Raw genomic sequence first — 14,846 nt, 5'->3', positions numbered from 1 at the left:
CCTGGGCGCTCTTAGGGTAGTGCTAACCAGGCTCCCTATGGCTAATTAGCCAATAGGTAACGAGCTGATTGCAAATCAGCTACTTCCCCCTGGTAAAAGCCAAAAGCACGACTGGCTTTGCCTGTCAGTGTCTGGCTGGGATGAGGCTGGGGGCAGGAGCCTCTGATAGTGATGGAGGGGCTCTGGCAGGGTAGCCAGGGTGGGGAGCAGGGCTGGGGTGTCCCACCACCCACCTGAGGGCTGGAGCTTCCTGCGGATGGAGGCAGCACGGCCAGAGAGGTGCCCCGGGCTGGGGGACGTGTGGGTCCGGCCAACGGATGCTGTGGTCCCCGAAGAGTCACCCTGGGAGGAGATGATGGGGTATGGCCCCAGGGTCAGCCTCTGCCAGTCCCCAGAGGGAAGGAACAGAGGTGGGCTCATGGTCAATGCGGTGTCCAAATGTGCTCTGGGGGTACCATGAGGCTGCTGTAAAACAGGGCTTGGAAGAACCAAAGTGATGGCATTGGCCGGACACCACTGCTTGGGGACAGCTCATGCCCCACCATGTGATGGGCCCCAGTGGAGGGGACCCACCAGCAAACAGCCCTAGGACCCGTATGGGGGCAAAACAGGAGGAACCCCCCCCCATCCAGGGGTGAGAGGGAAGAGGATGGGCAGTCCCTCGGTTACCTCTAGCTGCTCCTGGCTGGGCCAGGAGCACAGCTCAGCTTTGCGAGAGACAGGACCCAGCTCCACGGAGCGAACCCTCTCGGCAAACTTAAGGGAGCACAGCGTCTCACTGGTGTTCTTCTCAGCGGGGGAGACCTGTGCGCAGGCAGGAGCAAGCAGAGAGTCACTCCACCAAATGGCCACACCCCCAGGGCTGCCCTCCTGCCCCAGCCAACACACTGGGCCATGTCCCAGCCAGATGCTATTATTAACCCGCCGCTCCCAGGATAGCCCCGTCCAGCGTCTGATCCGGTAGGATCCCCTGTCACCAACTGCCCCAGTGCGAGGGACAGCCAGGAAAAGCTGCAGCAGGTGGCAGGAGGCAATCGCAGGGCAAGGATGGAGGAACTACCAGAGCCCAGCATCCTCCCTGCAGGAGATGGGATGGGGAGATGCCAACATGCAAAGACATGGTGTGCATAGTGCCAGCACCCATGTGCAGACAGGGAGGGCAGGAGTTCATCCTCCGAGTTCATCCTCCATCCCTTGGCCTCGTCTGGGGTGCAGAGACGAGGACAGAGCTTCCCTCAGCCCCATGGTTGCAGACCCCATGGGAAAGCCTGGTCCCCCCTTCCAGCTTCCAGCATCCCTCCTGCCTCCCGCAGCACTGGGACTAAACCCATCCCCAAACCCCACACTGCTACAGACAAGCACCAGGCACCCAGAACCTACCTGGACCATCATGAGGGTCTTGCTGTCGCCGCTGAGCGAGTCCTGCAGGAGGTAGGTCAGCTTGGAGTTGCGGAAGGGCACGTGGCCCTGCCGGGAGCGCAGGGCATATATGACATCCCCCAGCGCTGAGAGGGACTTGTTGATGTGCTGTGCCTCGCGGAGCCGGCTGCCCTCCGCGCCTGACCGCCCCACACGCTCCGATCCGGCCAGGTCCACCAGGTTCAGCTTCCCTGGGGACACACAGCAAACGACCGGCCACGGCTGCCATCAGCCCCATGCACCCCCTGGGGACCCACCATGGCCCAACACCCTCAAGAGGGGCTCACTCTGGGACTCACCTGCGGTGCACAGCCCTGTGCTGCGGTCGAGCCCACGGACAGTGACGATGAGGAGGGCGTGGGAGCGGGAGCTGTGCTCGTTCAGGTTGGTGCACTCCGTCGCACGGTTGACGTGGCCAAACTCAAAGACCTGGGGAGCCCGGGGAGATGGGAGGGTGAGTCCAACCTGCCCCAAACCTACCACAAACCCCCTGTGACCCATGCAACAGCCCCCCACACAGTGCCTGGTCCATTGGGGTGATGACTGTTATCACGTCTCAGCCTGAGTGACATGGGGGAGGCAGAGGGTGACAGGCAGGGCACTGCAGTGACAGCCGGCATCCTGCTAATCCCCTGGGAGCCACCTGGCCCCCATGCTTTTATTTTTAACCCCCTGCAGCTCACCCTATGGTTCAGTGACCGTCACATCACACCCAGGGACCTATTTTCATCTCTGTTGCTCCCCAGTGCTTCAGAAATACTCCCAAATCTGAGGGTCACACAGCACAGAACCCCCCAATGCCTGCCCCATCCCTGGCAGTGTTCAAGGCCAGGTTGGATGGGGCTTGGAGCAACCTGGTCTAGTGGAAGGGGGTTGGCACTGGATGAGCTTTAAGGTCCCTTCCAACCCAAACCAGTCTGTGACTGATTGTGCCCCACCTGCCTCCCCCTGCACCTCTGCACCTTGTTGATGTCCTCCACGCTCTGCACCCTGAACTCGGTCAGCCCTGGCACGTAGAGCTGCCCGCTGCCGTCGGGACACAGCTTGATCTCCAGCTTCTCCTGTGGCTCCTTCCCCAGCAGGTCCCTGGGTGAAGGGGCACCCATTATAGCCGTTACCATCCCAGAGGGTCACAGGCGCCGGCTCCCCTCTGGCACTGCAGCCTCTCCATGGCACAGAGCTGTGTCCCCAGGCTGCCAGAGCAGCCGGGTCCTCCTGGAATGCTGCACATCCCAGTCACAGCCCTTGACTCTTTGCTTCCCACGTGCCCACACACCACAGACTTAGTCCTTATTGCCATCCACATTACCCATACGGCTGCATTCCCAACCTCCTCCCAGCCTGTGGCTGGGCTGGAGAGGAAAATATTTCTCATGCTCCCAGTTAGTAATTTCTAAATATAACATCTCAGGGGAGTGCAGGGGAAAGGAGGAGAGGGGGATGCCCTGGCATCCGTGCCTGGGAGTGCTGGAAGGACTGGGAGCCTAAGTAACAGAGCTTGAGGGAGAGTGCTTTGAAAGGGCAGCGTGCACCAAAAGCCCCTAAAATATTAAAAATAAATCCTTGCACAGCCAAATCCAGTGCCCAAGGAATAAGCTGTGCAGCCAAGGCAGGGCTGGTGGGATGGGAGGAGAGCAGCATGGGGTGATGCCCAGGTGAGCTTTGGTGCCCCGTTAGAGCTTTTTCCCCTGCCTGTACCTGAGGGACTCGTTGTAGATCTCGGCAGCGCTGACACTGATGGCGTAGTCCCAGTCGGCCGCTTTGCCCCGCACCTCGGAGAAGAGGAGCTGCAGGGCCCGCTGGTTGATCCCTGGGTTTGCTGCTGTTCCCTGGTGGATTGGGGTGAGAAATGGGGGGAGGACACATGTCACCCTCTTGCATCTTATCCTGGTTAGGGGAGGGTGCTGAGATTGGGCACCACAGGATGGGAAGCCGAGAAAGAAGAGGGAAGCAAAGCCAGGCAAATTCACCTCCATCGTGTAGGTTTTTCCTGCCCCTGTCTGCCCATAGGCGAAGATGCAGACATTGTAGCCATCGATGCAGGAGGTGACCAGGGCTTGAACCTCCTGAAAGACCTGGGTGGGGACCGGGCTTGTCAGAAGAAGGTGGCTGCACCTCTCCCATCATGCCAGCAGCATGGACAGCAGCACCCACCTCCTCCTGGGATGCTTGTGGGGGGAAGACCTTATCCAGTTCGAAGGACACCAGCTTCCCCTTGTGCAGCAGGTGCAGGACGGCGTCATCATCGGCGTCGAAAGTCACCGCGTTGGCTGCTTCTGCACCCTCGCCATCCTCCTTCGTGATAGGGCGGACCCGCCCAAACACACGGATGTTTCCTTGGAGGAGGAGAGGGATGCAGGGATGGTGTCAGCCCCAGCACATTTTGCTGCCACCTCCCACCACCATCAAACACTGGGCAGGCTGAGTGCTGATGAACAACGCAGCTCATCACCGACCCGAGCATCTTAGAGTGACCTCATGGTGCTGGGTGCAGTGGGGTAGTGCTCCCCTGTCCCCCTCAGGGGCACACTCTCCCGTGAGGGGACTCACACCTTTGAGCCGCACCAGCTCGTTGTGGCACTTCTTGCGGAGCTGCAGCTCGCGGCGGTACTTGCGCAGCAGCTCCCGGTTGGTGCTGTGCACCTCTTCGATGGCCTGGCCGATCTGGGCGGGATGGAGACCAGCAGCTCAGTGACACCTCCCCTCCCATCCCCTGCATGGAGTGGTAGCCCTGGGGATGGGGGGAGTCTCACCTCGGCCCTGGCGCTCCGCAGGGTCTCCTGGAGGAGCAGGGGGAAGTCTCGGACTTGCCGCTTCAGGCTGTTGTAGTCATGGGTGAGGGTGCGCAGCGCCGGCTGCAGTGTCAGCAGGTTGGTCCGGACACCTGCAGGTAGGAGGCAGGGTGAGGGACATGTGGCATGACACCCCAGCCCCAGGCCCCCACGCCCTCCTCACCTGCCAGGTTCTCGTGCACTGCCTTCATCTCCACTTGGGCACGGGAAAACGCCTCCTCGATGGCGTGGTTTTTCTCCTCCTCCATCGCCTGCATCTCCTCCAGCATCTGCCCGTGGGCTCGTTCCAGCTCGGCCTCGTACATCACGATCTGGGTGGGAGAGGAGCAAGCAAGAGGACATGAGCCGTGAGCACCCACTGGTGCACCGCAGCACACGGAGCCGAGCTGGGTGGTTTCTGTTCCCCTTCTTTGCACTCAGACCTGAGCTCGGAGCTGAGCCTCTGTCTTCTTGGAATTCTGCAGCTGCTGCTCCATCTCCTTCAGCACCTGCCTCTGCATCCCTACCTGCTCCTGCAGGTACTGGTTTCGGGACTGGCTCTCGCACAGGGCTTGTTTCGCCTTGGCTGATTCCACCTCCACCGTCTTGATGATGTACTGTGGGAGAAAGGCAGCTGGAGATGGGGTGTAGTCGGAACGCAGCACCCGAGGATGGAGCTCTGGCTCATTTGCAGAATCATAGTGCTGCACTCATGTGCGCAGGGCAGAGGGATGGGTGGCACTTGCAGGGCATCCACTACGCCCCAACAGGCACCCAGCTCAGCTCCCCTTGCCTGACCAGGAGACATGGATCAGAGGGGCATGGATCAGATGCTGTGCAGGCTGGAGCACCTCTGCTCTGGAGACAGGCTGAGAGAGCTGAGCTTGTTCAGCCTGGAGAAGAGAAGGCTCCAGGAGACCTTAGAGCCTTCGACTTTGTTTGACCTCCAGTGCCTAAAGGGGCTACAAGAAACCTGGAGAGGTGCTTTGGACAAGGGCCTGTAGGGACAGGACAAGGGGGAATGGCTTTAACCTGACAGAGGGGAGATTGAGATGAGCTCTTAGGCAGAAGTTCTTCCCTGTGAGGGTGGTGAGGCCCTGGCACAGGTTGCCCAGAGAAGCCGTGGCTGCCCCATCCCTGGCAGTGTTCAAGGCCAGGTTGGACGGGGCTTGGAGCAACCTGCTCTAGTGGAAGGTGTCCCTGCCCGTGGCAGGGGTTGGAACTGGATGATCTTAAGGTCCCTTCCAACCCAAACCAGTCTGTGATTCTATGGAGAGCCCATTGGTGCTCACCTTTATCTGCTGGGGCTGGGACTTGAGGCTGGCAATGGTCTCCTGGCTGTCCCGCAGCCGCCGGCTGAGCCTCTCCTCCTCCTCAGCTTTCTCGGCCAGGGAGTCCTTGAGCCGCAGCTCCACCTCAGCCAAGCGGTTCGTCTTCTGCTGCACCTCCAAGTCCAGCTCCCCCAGCTTGGCCCGTGCCTCCTCTGCCTCCCGCTGCAGCTGGGACAGCCGCTCCTGCAGCCCGGCGTTCTCCTGGCCCCAAACAGCACAGCTGAGGCTGTGTCACCCACGGGTGGCCATCACCCTGCCACTGTGCCACCACCGCCGGTAGCTCACCTGGAGGTGGGCGCAGTCCCGGCACAGTGCCTGCTGCTGCCGCCGCAGCTCCCGCAGCTCCCCCTCGCACGCCTTCATCTCCTGACGCAGGCGCTCATTCTCGGCCACCAGCAGGTCCCGGTGCTTCTCCACGTCCGTGCCACCCTGTGACGGGATGGGTGCGATGGGGTGGGAGCTCGATGCACCCTGGGGAGCCCCAGCCTGCAGCATCAGGGGACCCCCCAGCCTACCATGCTCAGGGAACCCCAGCCTGCTGCATCCAGGAGAGACCCCAGCCTATGTGGGATACCCCAGCCTGCTGCACCCAGGAAGCCCTCACCCACCACACTAGGGACCCTCCCAGCCTATTGCATGGAGGAGCCTCCACCTTGCTGCCCCGAGGGACCCCCAGCCTCCTCCATCAGGGGAGCCCCATCCTCCCATGTCAGAGCCCCCCCCACCATGCCTGGGGAGCCCCCACTCTGCTGTCTGCAGGGGACTCCAGCCCCCAGAGGGTCTGTCACTTCCCACTGCAGGGTGGCAATGCCAGGGCAGGGGCAGTTTTGCCTGCCCCAGGGCCACCAGTTGTGACACTGCACTGGACAGAAAATCCCACAAACTTCCACCCCTCAGTGCCTCTCTCTCTCTCAGCTTGCAGGGTCCAAACTGCGACCCTGGGGAGGTTTCAATCCTTCTAGACCCTCCCCATGTGCCCCTTCCTCCTCCCCACAGCTCCTGTATCCCTCAGGGCAGGGGTGGCTCAGCCCCAGTGCAGCAGCAGCTCACCAGCTCTGAGCGCAGTCGCCCAATCTCCTGCGCCTGCTCCAGGAGCTTTGCCTTCAGAGCTTCAACCTGTCAACACAGGCAGGGTTAACCAGGAGGCATCTCAGCAGCTTTCAGAGGAGACCCCGTGGTGCCACGCCAGCTACTACCATCCAGTCTGGCTTGCACCTTTGCTATGTCTTAATTTTCCACCTTGCTCTGAACACCTGATTCACATGAGCTGATTAAAACGAGCCGTAATGAAAGGCTTGCTTCAACCTTGTTTGACCATGTGTGTAATTTGTCCATGATGAGCATTAGCAGAAACCATTACTAAAGAAAAAATAAAAAAGAAGCAAAAGCAGCATCTTTGGGGAAGGAAGAAAACAAACTAATTGTGCTTCAAGAGCCTGGAGTGCCCGTCCTGCCCTTGCAATGCAGCTCCATTTTGCCTTCTCTATTTTTCTTTCTAGGAAAGTTTTCTTTGGAGAAAGAGGGAGCAGGAGCTCTTCCAGAAGTCCCCATGTGTAACAGGAGGATGCTCCCCAGGCAAACCCCTCACCCAGACACAGCAGGCTCCTGGTCCATCCCAATAACCAGCAACTGGGCCTCCATGGACCATCACTTAGGAACTGCTGATTAATAGGATAATAAATTAGGAAAAATTTCTTCACTGAGAGGGTGGTCAGGCACTGGAACAGGCTGCCCAGGGCAGTGGTGGAGTCACCGTCCTTGGAAGTGTTCACAAACCGTGTAGACGAGGCCCTCAGTGACATGGTTCAGTAGTGGCCTTGGCAGTGCTGGGGAACGGTTGGACTTGAGGATCTTAAAGGTCTTTTCCAACCCGGTTGCTTCTATGATTCTGTGATTCTAATAGCAGTGCAGATGTGCTGACAAGGAGCTGCAGTTAATGATGATCGGTTATTAGGGCACACCCTCGCAGGGATGGGGGCAGCTCCCGCACACTCGGCATGGCTTGGGGTCCCACAGGAGAGCTCTGTGCACTCATGGTGAGAAGCCGGGAAGGCGACTGCTCCCTGCGGCATCAGGAGCCCCCGATCCTGTGCCAAGCACAGCAGCCTCAGACTCGAGTGAGAAAATCCCATTTCCGTGCTCAGGAAGGCAGATTATTAAGGCATTGTTTAGACATGCATGCCAGAGCTTGCCCACTTCTCCCTGTGCCAGCAGCACCCCAAAATACACCTCCATCTCCTACCTGCTCAGGCATCTCCAGCTGCATGCTGCTCTCTGGAGGCGACAGGGAGTCCTTGGCAGCCGGATCCGGCTCAAGCCATGGCCCAGCCATGCCCGAGCTTCGGAAGTTCGGGTCAGCGCTTTGCTCTGTGCTTGCTGCCGAACTGGCCGGTGCAGGGCCGGATCCTGCTGGCACTCACTCTTGTGCCATGCAGAGTATGCCAACCAAATGCAGGACAATTACCTCCGCCTTTTTGACACCCGTGGAACAAGCAGAACCTGACTGTAACAGCTTCCACAACAGCCACATGCAAATGCCTTTATAAGCAGCCGGAATTTCTATCTCCCTGGGATGACCCAGGTCCTCACACTGAGGATGCAGCCATGGTGGTGTGGGATGGATCTGGGGAGCGTTCTGGTGATGGCAACCAAAACGCTCTCCCCTTTGGCAGACAACTCTGTGCCTTCATGTTCACTTTCCACTGACTCTCAAAAGTCACTAAAATTAATCTGCTGGGTCAGTCTAACGAGCTTGTCCTGGTATGGGAGGATGGACGATGACCACAGGGCTGTGACCCTGATGCCCAAAGCCCTCCCAGCCACATCGTATCCAAGGAGCTGCATACCCTCACGAGCATTATCCCGGTGTCACCACAACTTTCAAACAAGGGGCTGTAAGCATCCCGAGGGAGGCGCAGCCAAAGCTGGTGGGATGGCATCAGTGCTCAGGAGCACCTAGCTCATCCCTGTGCACAATGCTCTGCGATGGAGTTCCTATGCTCCTTCCAAGCATGACCCTCACTAATTGCAAACCACAGTGCTCCAGCCAAGCCACAGCCTGAAGCTGGAGACCCCGACGGACCCTCTTGTGTTGCCCTGTCCCCACCATACCTGGCCTTGCAGCTGGAGAGAGAGGGAAAGCTCGTCGTTCTCCCGGGCGGCGAGCTTCTCCTGCAGCCCTAGCAGCTGCTCCTGCAGCTGCAGCTTCTCCTCCTGCAGATGTGCCATGGAGGCCATCACCTTCTGGATCACCGGGAAGGGTCGGGCCGCTGGCAGACTGGCACGTTTCCCACCGCAGATCCTCCCTCCTGCAGTGGGAGCAAGGACAGAGCCGCTCAGGACCCAGCTGCCTCGCTGGGGAATGGGATGCCAGCTATGGGGAGAATCCCAGGGACTGCGGTGGAGGTGGGACTGCAGGAACCAGGACTTGCAGAAGTCCCATGGAGAGCAGCAATGTGCCAGGAGGTACATCCTGAATGCCACAGTGCTGACCGTGGCCGGCAGAACCAACAGTGTGAGTCCCTGGGAGAGGGTGGGATCCAAAGGGATGTGGTGATGCCAGCAGAACATCCCAGGCCATAATACCGAGTGCCTGCCCAGGCCACCGCACTGTGACCCAGCCCCACCACACGCCAAGGTGCTGCCGCCTCACTCAGATAACAACCACCTTCACCACGGCTCTGATTCATGCCGGCATCCTTTTTACCGAATGAGCAGGTGCTGGTGGAAAACCAGGATATGATCATGTTATTAAAGACTGCATCATTACACACAAACATAATGGAAGCCAAATTAAAACGAGATGGGTAACCTGGACGGCCGTGTTGCCTAATCCTTGTGCGTTCGGCTTCCCAACCTCCTACTATTACTTTAAACATGGTTTTCTGTGCGTTAATGGGGCCACCGGTGCTGACAGAAGCCAACCTGGCTGTACATCAGAGCCTGCCAAATGAATCCCTAAATGACTTGGTAGTTCCCAAGAAGAAATGAGCTGGCCTGACTCATTCCTGACGTGGGGATGAGGCACTGCGGCGGGCAAAGTGGTGGCCAGGATCCGGCTGCCCGGCGCCCTTCACTGCCTGCCATGGATTTCAGCTGCTGCCAACAGAAACCTTGAGGTTTTCAAGGCAGGAGGTGATGCTGGGAATTGTTTTGCTGCCTGTGGGAAGATGCTGGCTGCTTCTTGGGAAACATCCTAAATACAAGAAGCAAGACTTTCTTTGTCTGTGAATCAGACTTGCTACCTTTCAAAGGAGTTAAAGAGCCAGCAGAGTGGATAGAAAATAAAATGCTGGCACCAAACCATGGCTCTGCTGTCAACTGCGTGCCATGGGACTTATCTGGCAATGTCTGCAGAAGTGATCGCTGGGTTTTGTCTCCCTGACTTGGGCTGGATACCCTGGAAGAGTGACAACAGGCACCAGCTTTTCTTTCTTTCTGCACCAAAACCTCAGCCCAGCTCAGACAGAGGACTGTGATGTTCCCTTTGAACCCAGCACACACAAAACCCACCCCAAAACGTCTAAAGTTAACAGGAACGCCAGCTCTCGCCCCCTGGGGAGTGTGCAGGGATAAGACAAGATTACAGGAGGCATGAGGGCTCTGCACACATCATTCACCCTAACCCCAGTCTGGGATGGAAGGCAGAGCCAGGTTCAAAGCCACACACCCGGCTGCAAGTCAAACTGCTAGATAGGGGTGATCCCGCATGGATAACATGCTCTAACACCTTCCTTGCTCTAACACCTTCCTCCTGTAAGAGCATCCTTGGGAAAGGAGTTGCTAGAGGGATTCCTCTACCCCAGCATTTCCACAAGCATTACATTTTCTTTAAGAGGGAGGCAGGAGCAGCGGGTTTGCTGGTGCTCACTGGCACTGTTCACCCTGTTAAATAATTCATCGGTGGCCTGGTGCCACCTGGCAGTTGGCTGGTGTTTGATTTCTACCAGCATCCAATATCTCCCCAGTCCAAAAGAGGAGAGGTCCTCCTGGTACCTGCTGGCAGGTACCGGGCACCCATCCCATCCCATTCCGTCCCTCCTCTTGAGTGCGCACCACTGCATCCCAGCTTCCCTCTCACCTGCTTTCTCCAGGTCCATTATGGAGGCTGCGTGTCCTGGGGTGGCTGCTGTCGGTGTGCAGGGAGATGCCAGCGGCTCCTTGGAGGCTGGTGTCGGGGCCCGGGGCTGACGTTCCTCCCGCTGCTGCCCCGATGCCTCCTGCAGGGCCTGTGTCCATGAGAAGAAACAGGATGGGGAGCTGAGATGCAGCAACTGTGCACATCATGGATCTGGCAGCAGCATTTTACCAGGCTGGCCAGGAGGATTGAGCAGGGACAACATCCCAGAGGGCAGGCTGAGAACATTGGGGCTGTTCAGCCTGGTGAAAAGAAGCTGCGTGGAGACCTCAGAGCATCCTTCCAGTATCTGAAGGGGGCTACAAGGATGCCAGAGAGGGACTCTTCATCACGGACTATAGCAATAGGACAAGGGGGAATGGCTTTAACCTGACAGAGGGGAGATTAAGATGAGATCTTAGGCAGAAGTTCTTCCCTGTGAGGCTGGTGAGGCCCTGGCACAGGTTGCCCAGAGAAGCTGTTGCTGTCCCATCCCTGGCAGTGTTCAAGGCCAGGTTGGATGGGGCTTGGAGCAACCTGGTCTAGCAGAAGGTGTCCTTGCCCATGGCAGGGGTTGGAACTGGATGAGCTTTAAGCTTCCTTCCAACCCAAACCAGGCTGGGATTCTGTGATTCTGTGACAGGACAGCGGGGTCTGTGGAAACCCTCCCTCCAAGGGATTTCAGTGGTGAGAAGCTGCTGTGATGGACTAAACGTGTTGCTTTCAGTTATCCCCACAATCAGCTCCTTCCCTCAGCTTGCTCATGCAAAAAAAGTGCTGTGGCACAGATGCCTTTGGAACAGCCGAGCTCCCAGAGGTGCTCCTTGCCCTGCTCAAAAGCAAGTGCCTTTTCTTACTTGTATCTTAACTCAGAGCCCGTGGCCTCATCCTGCGGGCAGAGATGCCGGGAAATCCGCCTCACCCCATCAGAGGGGTGAATAGTTGGCACATCCCAAATATTTGAGAGTGATTCGGAAGGAGGCGGCAGCATCCTCCTGGAGAAGACGCGTGTCTGCCGTGCCTCTACCTTTAAGACTCCGGAGGGTTTTGCCGGAGGAAATTCATCAAGGCTGCTGTGAGGTAAGAAGATGTTTTCCTTCTTGTCAAAGAAGGAGAATTTAAATGATTTGCCTGAAGCCCAGAATGAGCTGGTGGCAGCAACACCAGTACACAGTGTCCTGCCACTCCCCTGCCACAGTAGCCTTCCTCCTCCTCCACCTTGCTGCAAACGCCATATCAAGATGCTGCATTTTCTTATCACTCTTCTGTCTTGAGCTCTCCTGCCCACATGACCCAGAAGTGACCCAGAAGATGTTATTCTGGGCTGCTCCCCAGCATTTTTTGATGCCTTCTGACTTCCTGGAGATGCTCCTCCCTCCCCACCCAGGCAGCAGCTTTGCTCCAGGTGCATGGCACCAGCGTTGGGGCAGAAACTGGCTGTGGTGATGGGGGGACCAGTGGCTCTCCTCGAGGGATGGCCCCACAAGATGTGGGGTGTCCTTCCCCCCACCCCAAAAATGCCCTCCTCACCTGCAGAGCCAGGCAGAACCCACGGGGCTTCAGAGCGTCTGGCCAGCTCACGCTGAGGATTTTACGGTGAACCAGTGCTAGCAGCAGAGGAACCTGGGCAGAGGCATCTGCTCCGCTCCCAGCGATGAGCGTGTCCTGCCCAGGGCCTGAGATGGGGCAAAAAGCATCCCTGGATCAACCCGAGATCCCCAGAGGGATGTGGCCTTCAGCCTCACTCAGCAAACCCACCTCCTCCTCCACGCTGTCACCACCACACTGGGGCGGCACAGGCAGTGCATAAGTTTTATTAAAAATATTAATTATGATAATTAGAAAAATCAGCCCTTCAGGGGTAGAGACAACTAGTAATGACAACTCAGGGTGTAGCATCTGCCTCTCCTCTGCAGGACCAGGTCTGTCCCCTCACTGGGGACATCCCACCCCTGCCCCTCGCCAAGCCTCTCCGCTTCCCGCAATCCCATCTCAGAAAAGCTGCCAGTGCTGGCTTGCATCACTGAAACCAGGCGGACAAACCCTGCCATCACCTCCCTCCACTGCCCCCAAGTATTTCCTTCATTTGTCATGCAGCCAAGCCCAAAAGCACACAGAGCAGCAGTTCTGAGCTGCACAGAAGGGAAACAGCATCTCGAGGAGCTTTCACCCTTGGCTGTGCCCTCCTTTGGTACGGGAAAAGTGGCTGGTGAGGGCTACATCCTAATGGGAACTGCCTGGGGACACTGCGCCCCTTCCCCATCTGCCACCATCGCAGGCAGCCAAATAGCATCTCTGGCAGGCAGGGAAAAAACCAACAACCCACAAATGAAACCCCACCAATGCAGGTTTTTTCCCTAAAATCCTCTGGAGGCGCTTGGGCCAGAGGTGGAAGTAGCACCTGGAGGGAGATGTGTGCTGATGAAGTCAGCCCATTGCTCTGGACTTCTTCCCAGCCCGTAATTAGCCATAACATTTCACACACGCTGTGACAATCAAACGCTTCCAAAGAGAATGCCCAGATAAAGATGATGAGTTCCTCATCCTGGCATGGGCAGGAGCAGCCACCACGCAGAGGAAGCACTGGAAATCCTGGAGGTTTTGATGCCGACCAGCATTTGGCTGGGCTGGCCCCAATGCCAGGGGAGAAGCAGCGCCCAGATAAGCGGCTACCAGCACAGAGGGCTGGCGTACACTAAAGCCAACAGCAAAAAAAGCCCACAGGGGGCGTCCAGCCTCTCCCTTTGCCGAAATCCATCCGGCACCTCCGGAGAGGAGGCGGGAAGGGCCGTTTCCTGACAAACGGCTGCAGGTCGGGGCAAGCAGCCGCCCACCCGCCTGCGAAACAGCTGAGAGAAAAGCCCTCGACTGAACTCACCTCAGGGCTCTGCGCACTGGGACAGACAAGGAGCCTTCCAAGGAGCTGGGGCCGGGGAGAAGCGAGGGCCCCGCGTCTTCCCTGCCCCGTGTATCGCTCCGATTTCTTCCTTACATGCTAAATTCTGACCTTTCTCCTTAAGCTTCCTGCTCAGAAGCGCCAGGAGGGAGATGAAGGCCGCCCTCTCTGCTCACCCCCCCGGCTGCCAACGGCTTTGCGCCCGCTTCCGAGTCTCGGCTTCTCAAATCCCAAGTTTCACCCAGAAAGAAATGTGAAAAATGCAGGCTGGCCTGTTCCCGGCCTCTCCTTTGCCTGGCATGAGCAAGGGCGTGAGCTGAACTCACCGTCCCAGGGAAGGTCCTTCGTCTTCCAGCAGGCTTTTGCAGATCCCAGATCCCAGGTTGTGTAGGATGTGATCATGGCACAAGGGTCCCGAGCACAGCACCTCTGCGGATAAGCGCAAGGAAAGACATCTCAGCCTGCCTCAGTTTCCAGCCGGGAGAGCCCAGGGGACCGGGCTGGAGCAAACCGCGACGGCAACGCCGGCTTCGACTCCCGCTAGAAGTTTCACCAATCCCGATCCCACTCCCGGGGCCCGGGCACCGAAAGCCCCGGGCTCCCTCCGTGCTCCCGGCGGATGTGACATAAACCGTCCCTGTAATTAATTTACTCATTCCTGAAGCCTTCCCAGGCTCCTCCTAACTGCGGACCGGGCGTTATGTATTCATTAACTCCGGGACCACGGGCAGCCCCGGGCAAGGGCCGAGCAGCGCCCGCCGACCCCCGCTGCCGGGGCCGGGGCCGGGGCCGGGCGGGTACCGCTGAGCAGCGCCGGGACCTGGGGTGCCTCGGAGGGGACGCGGACCCCGGGAGCAGCCCCCACCTCCCTCTGCGGGAGTCCCTTGTCTTCCCAACTGGCGGCACCCGAGGCGGGACACGCAGCGGCGCGGGCCCGGTCCAATGTCCCGGTGCCGGTTCCGCAGCACAGAAAACGCAGCCCCGCCCTGCGCCCCCCCGCCCCGGTCCCGGTCCCGGTACGCATAGGCCCGGCAATGCCGCGCCCCGCTCCGCGCCCCGCCGGTCCCGGAGCCGGTCCCGTTGGCGCCGCGCGCTGAAGGCTAACGGGGAACCGCGCTCCCGCCGCCGCCCCGGGTGCTCCGTGCCCCAGCTCCTCAGACAAAGGGAGCCCCGCTACGCTGCGGTCCAGCCCGGTTCAAACCCCCCTACCTCCGGCGGTACCGGTGCCGGTGCCGCGAGGCCACCCACCGGGCGCGGGGCGGCGGCAGCGGCGCGGGCAGCCGGAGCCAGCCCCGGCCCCAGCCCCGGCCCCG

At 58.9% G+C, this 14,846-nt stretch overlaps 1 protein-coding gene across 3 annotated transcripts in view; it reads right to left on the bottom strand.

The window, feature by feature from the left end:
- The window catches only part of KIFC3 (kinesin family member C3), a 16,258-nt gene extending 1,412 nt beyond the window's left edge, over positions 1 to 14,846 (bottom strand). The window contains exons 1-20 of one of the 3 annotated variants that reach the window (XM_030470812.1): positions 14,743 to 14,846; positions 13,860 to 13,962; positions 12,168 to 12,313; positions 10,602 to 10,749; positions 8,633 to 8,829; positions 6,572 to 6,637; positions 5,807 to 5,950; positions 5,483 to 5,722; positions 4,634 to 4,807; positions 4,375 to 4,522; positions 4,173 to 4,303; positions 3,972 to 4,083; positions 3,574 to 3,755; positions 3,390 to 3,494; positions 3,118 to 3,248; positions 2,382 to 2,505; positions 1,719 to 1,848; positions 1,381 to 1,610; positions 670 to 804; positions 234 to 342 (exon numbers count right to left, since the gene is read on the bottom strand). In XM_030470812.1, the coding sequence (XP_030326672.1) occupies positions 234 to 342; positions 670 to 804; positions 1,381 to 1,610; positions 1,719 to 1,848; positions 2,382 to 2,505; positions 3,118 to 3,248; positions 3,390 to 3,494; positions 3,574 to 3,755; positions 3,972 to 4,083; positions 4,173 to 4,303; positions 4,375 to 4,522; positions 4,634 to 4,807; positions 5,483 to 5,722; positions 5,807 to 5,950; positions 6,572 to 6,637; positions 8,633 to 8,829; positions 10,602 to 10,749; positions 12,168 to 12,313; positions 13,860 to 13,935 (2,728 nt within the window). In that variant the 5' untranslated portion in view covers positions 13,936 to 13,962; positions 14,743 to 14,846. Of the gene's footprint in view, positions 1 to 233; positions 343 to 669; positions 805 to 1,380; positions 1,611 to 1,718; positions 1,849 to 2,381; positions 2,506 to 3,117; positions 3,249 to 3,389; positions 3,495 to 3,573; positions 3,756 to 3,971; positions 4,084 to 4,172; positions 4,304 to 4,374; positions 4,523 to 4,633; positions 4,808 to 5,482; positions 5,723 to 5,806; positions 5,951 to 6,571; positions 6,638 to 8,632; positions 8,830 to 10,601; positions 10,750 to 12,167; positions 12,314 to 13,859; positions 14,179 to 14,742 lie in introns of those variants that run through there. The other 2 variants (XM_030470813.1, XM_030470814.1) reach the window with 2 other exon arrangements.

This window comes from Strigops habroptila, chromosome Z (genome assembly GCF_004027225.2).
Source record: "Strigops habroptila isolate Jane chromosome Z, bStrHab1.2.pri, whole genome shotgun sequence".
Lineage (NCBI taxonomy): Eukaryota > Metazoa > Chordata > Aves > Psittaciformes > Psittacidae > Strigops > Strigops habroptila.
This window is presented reverse-complemented; position numbering and strand designations above follow the sequence as displayed.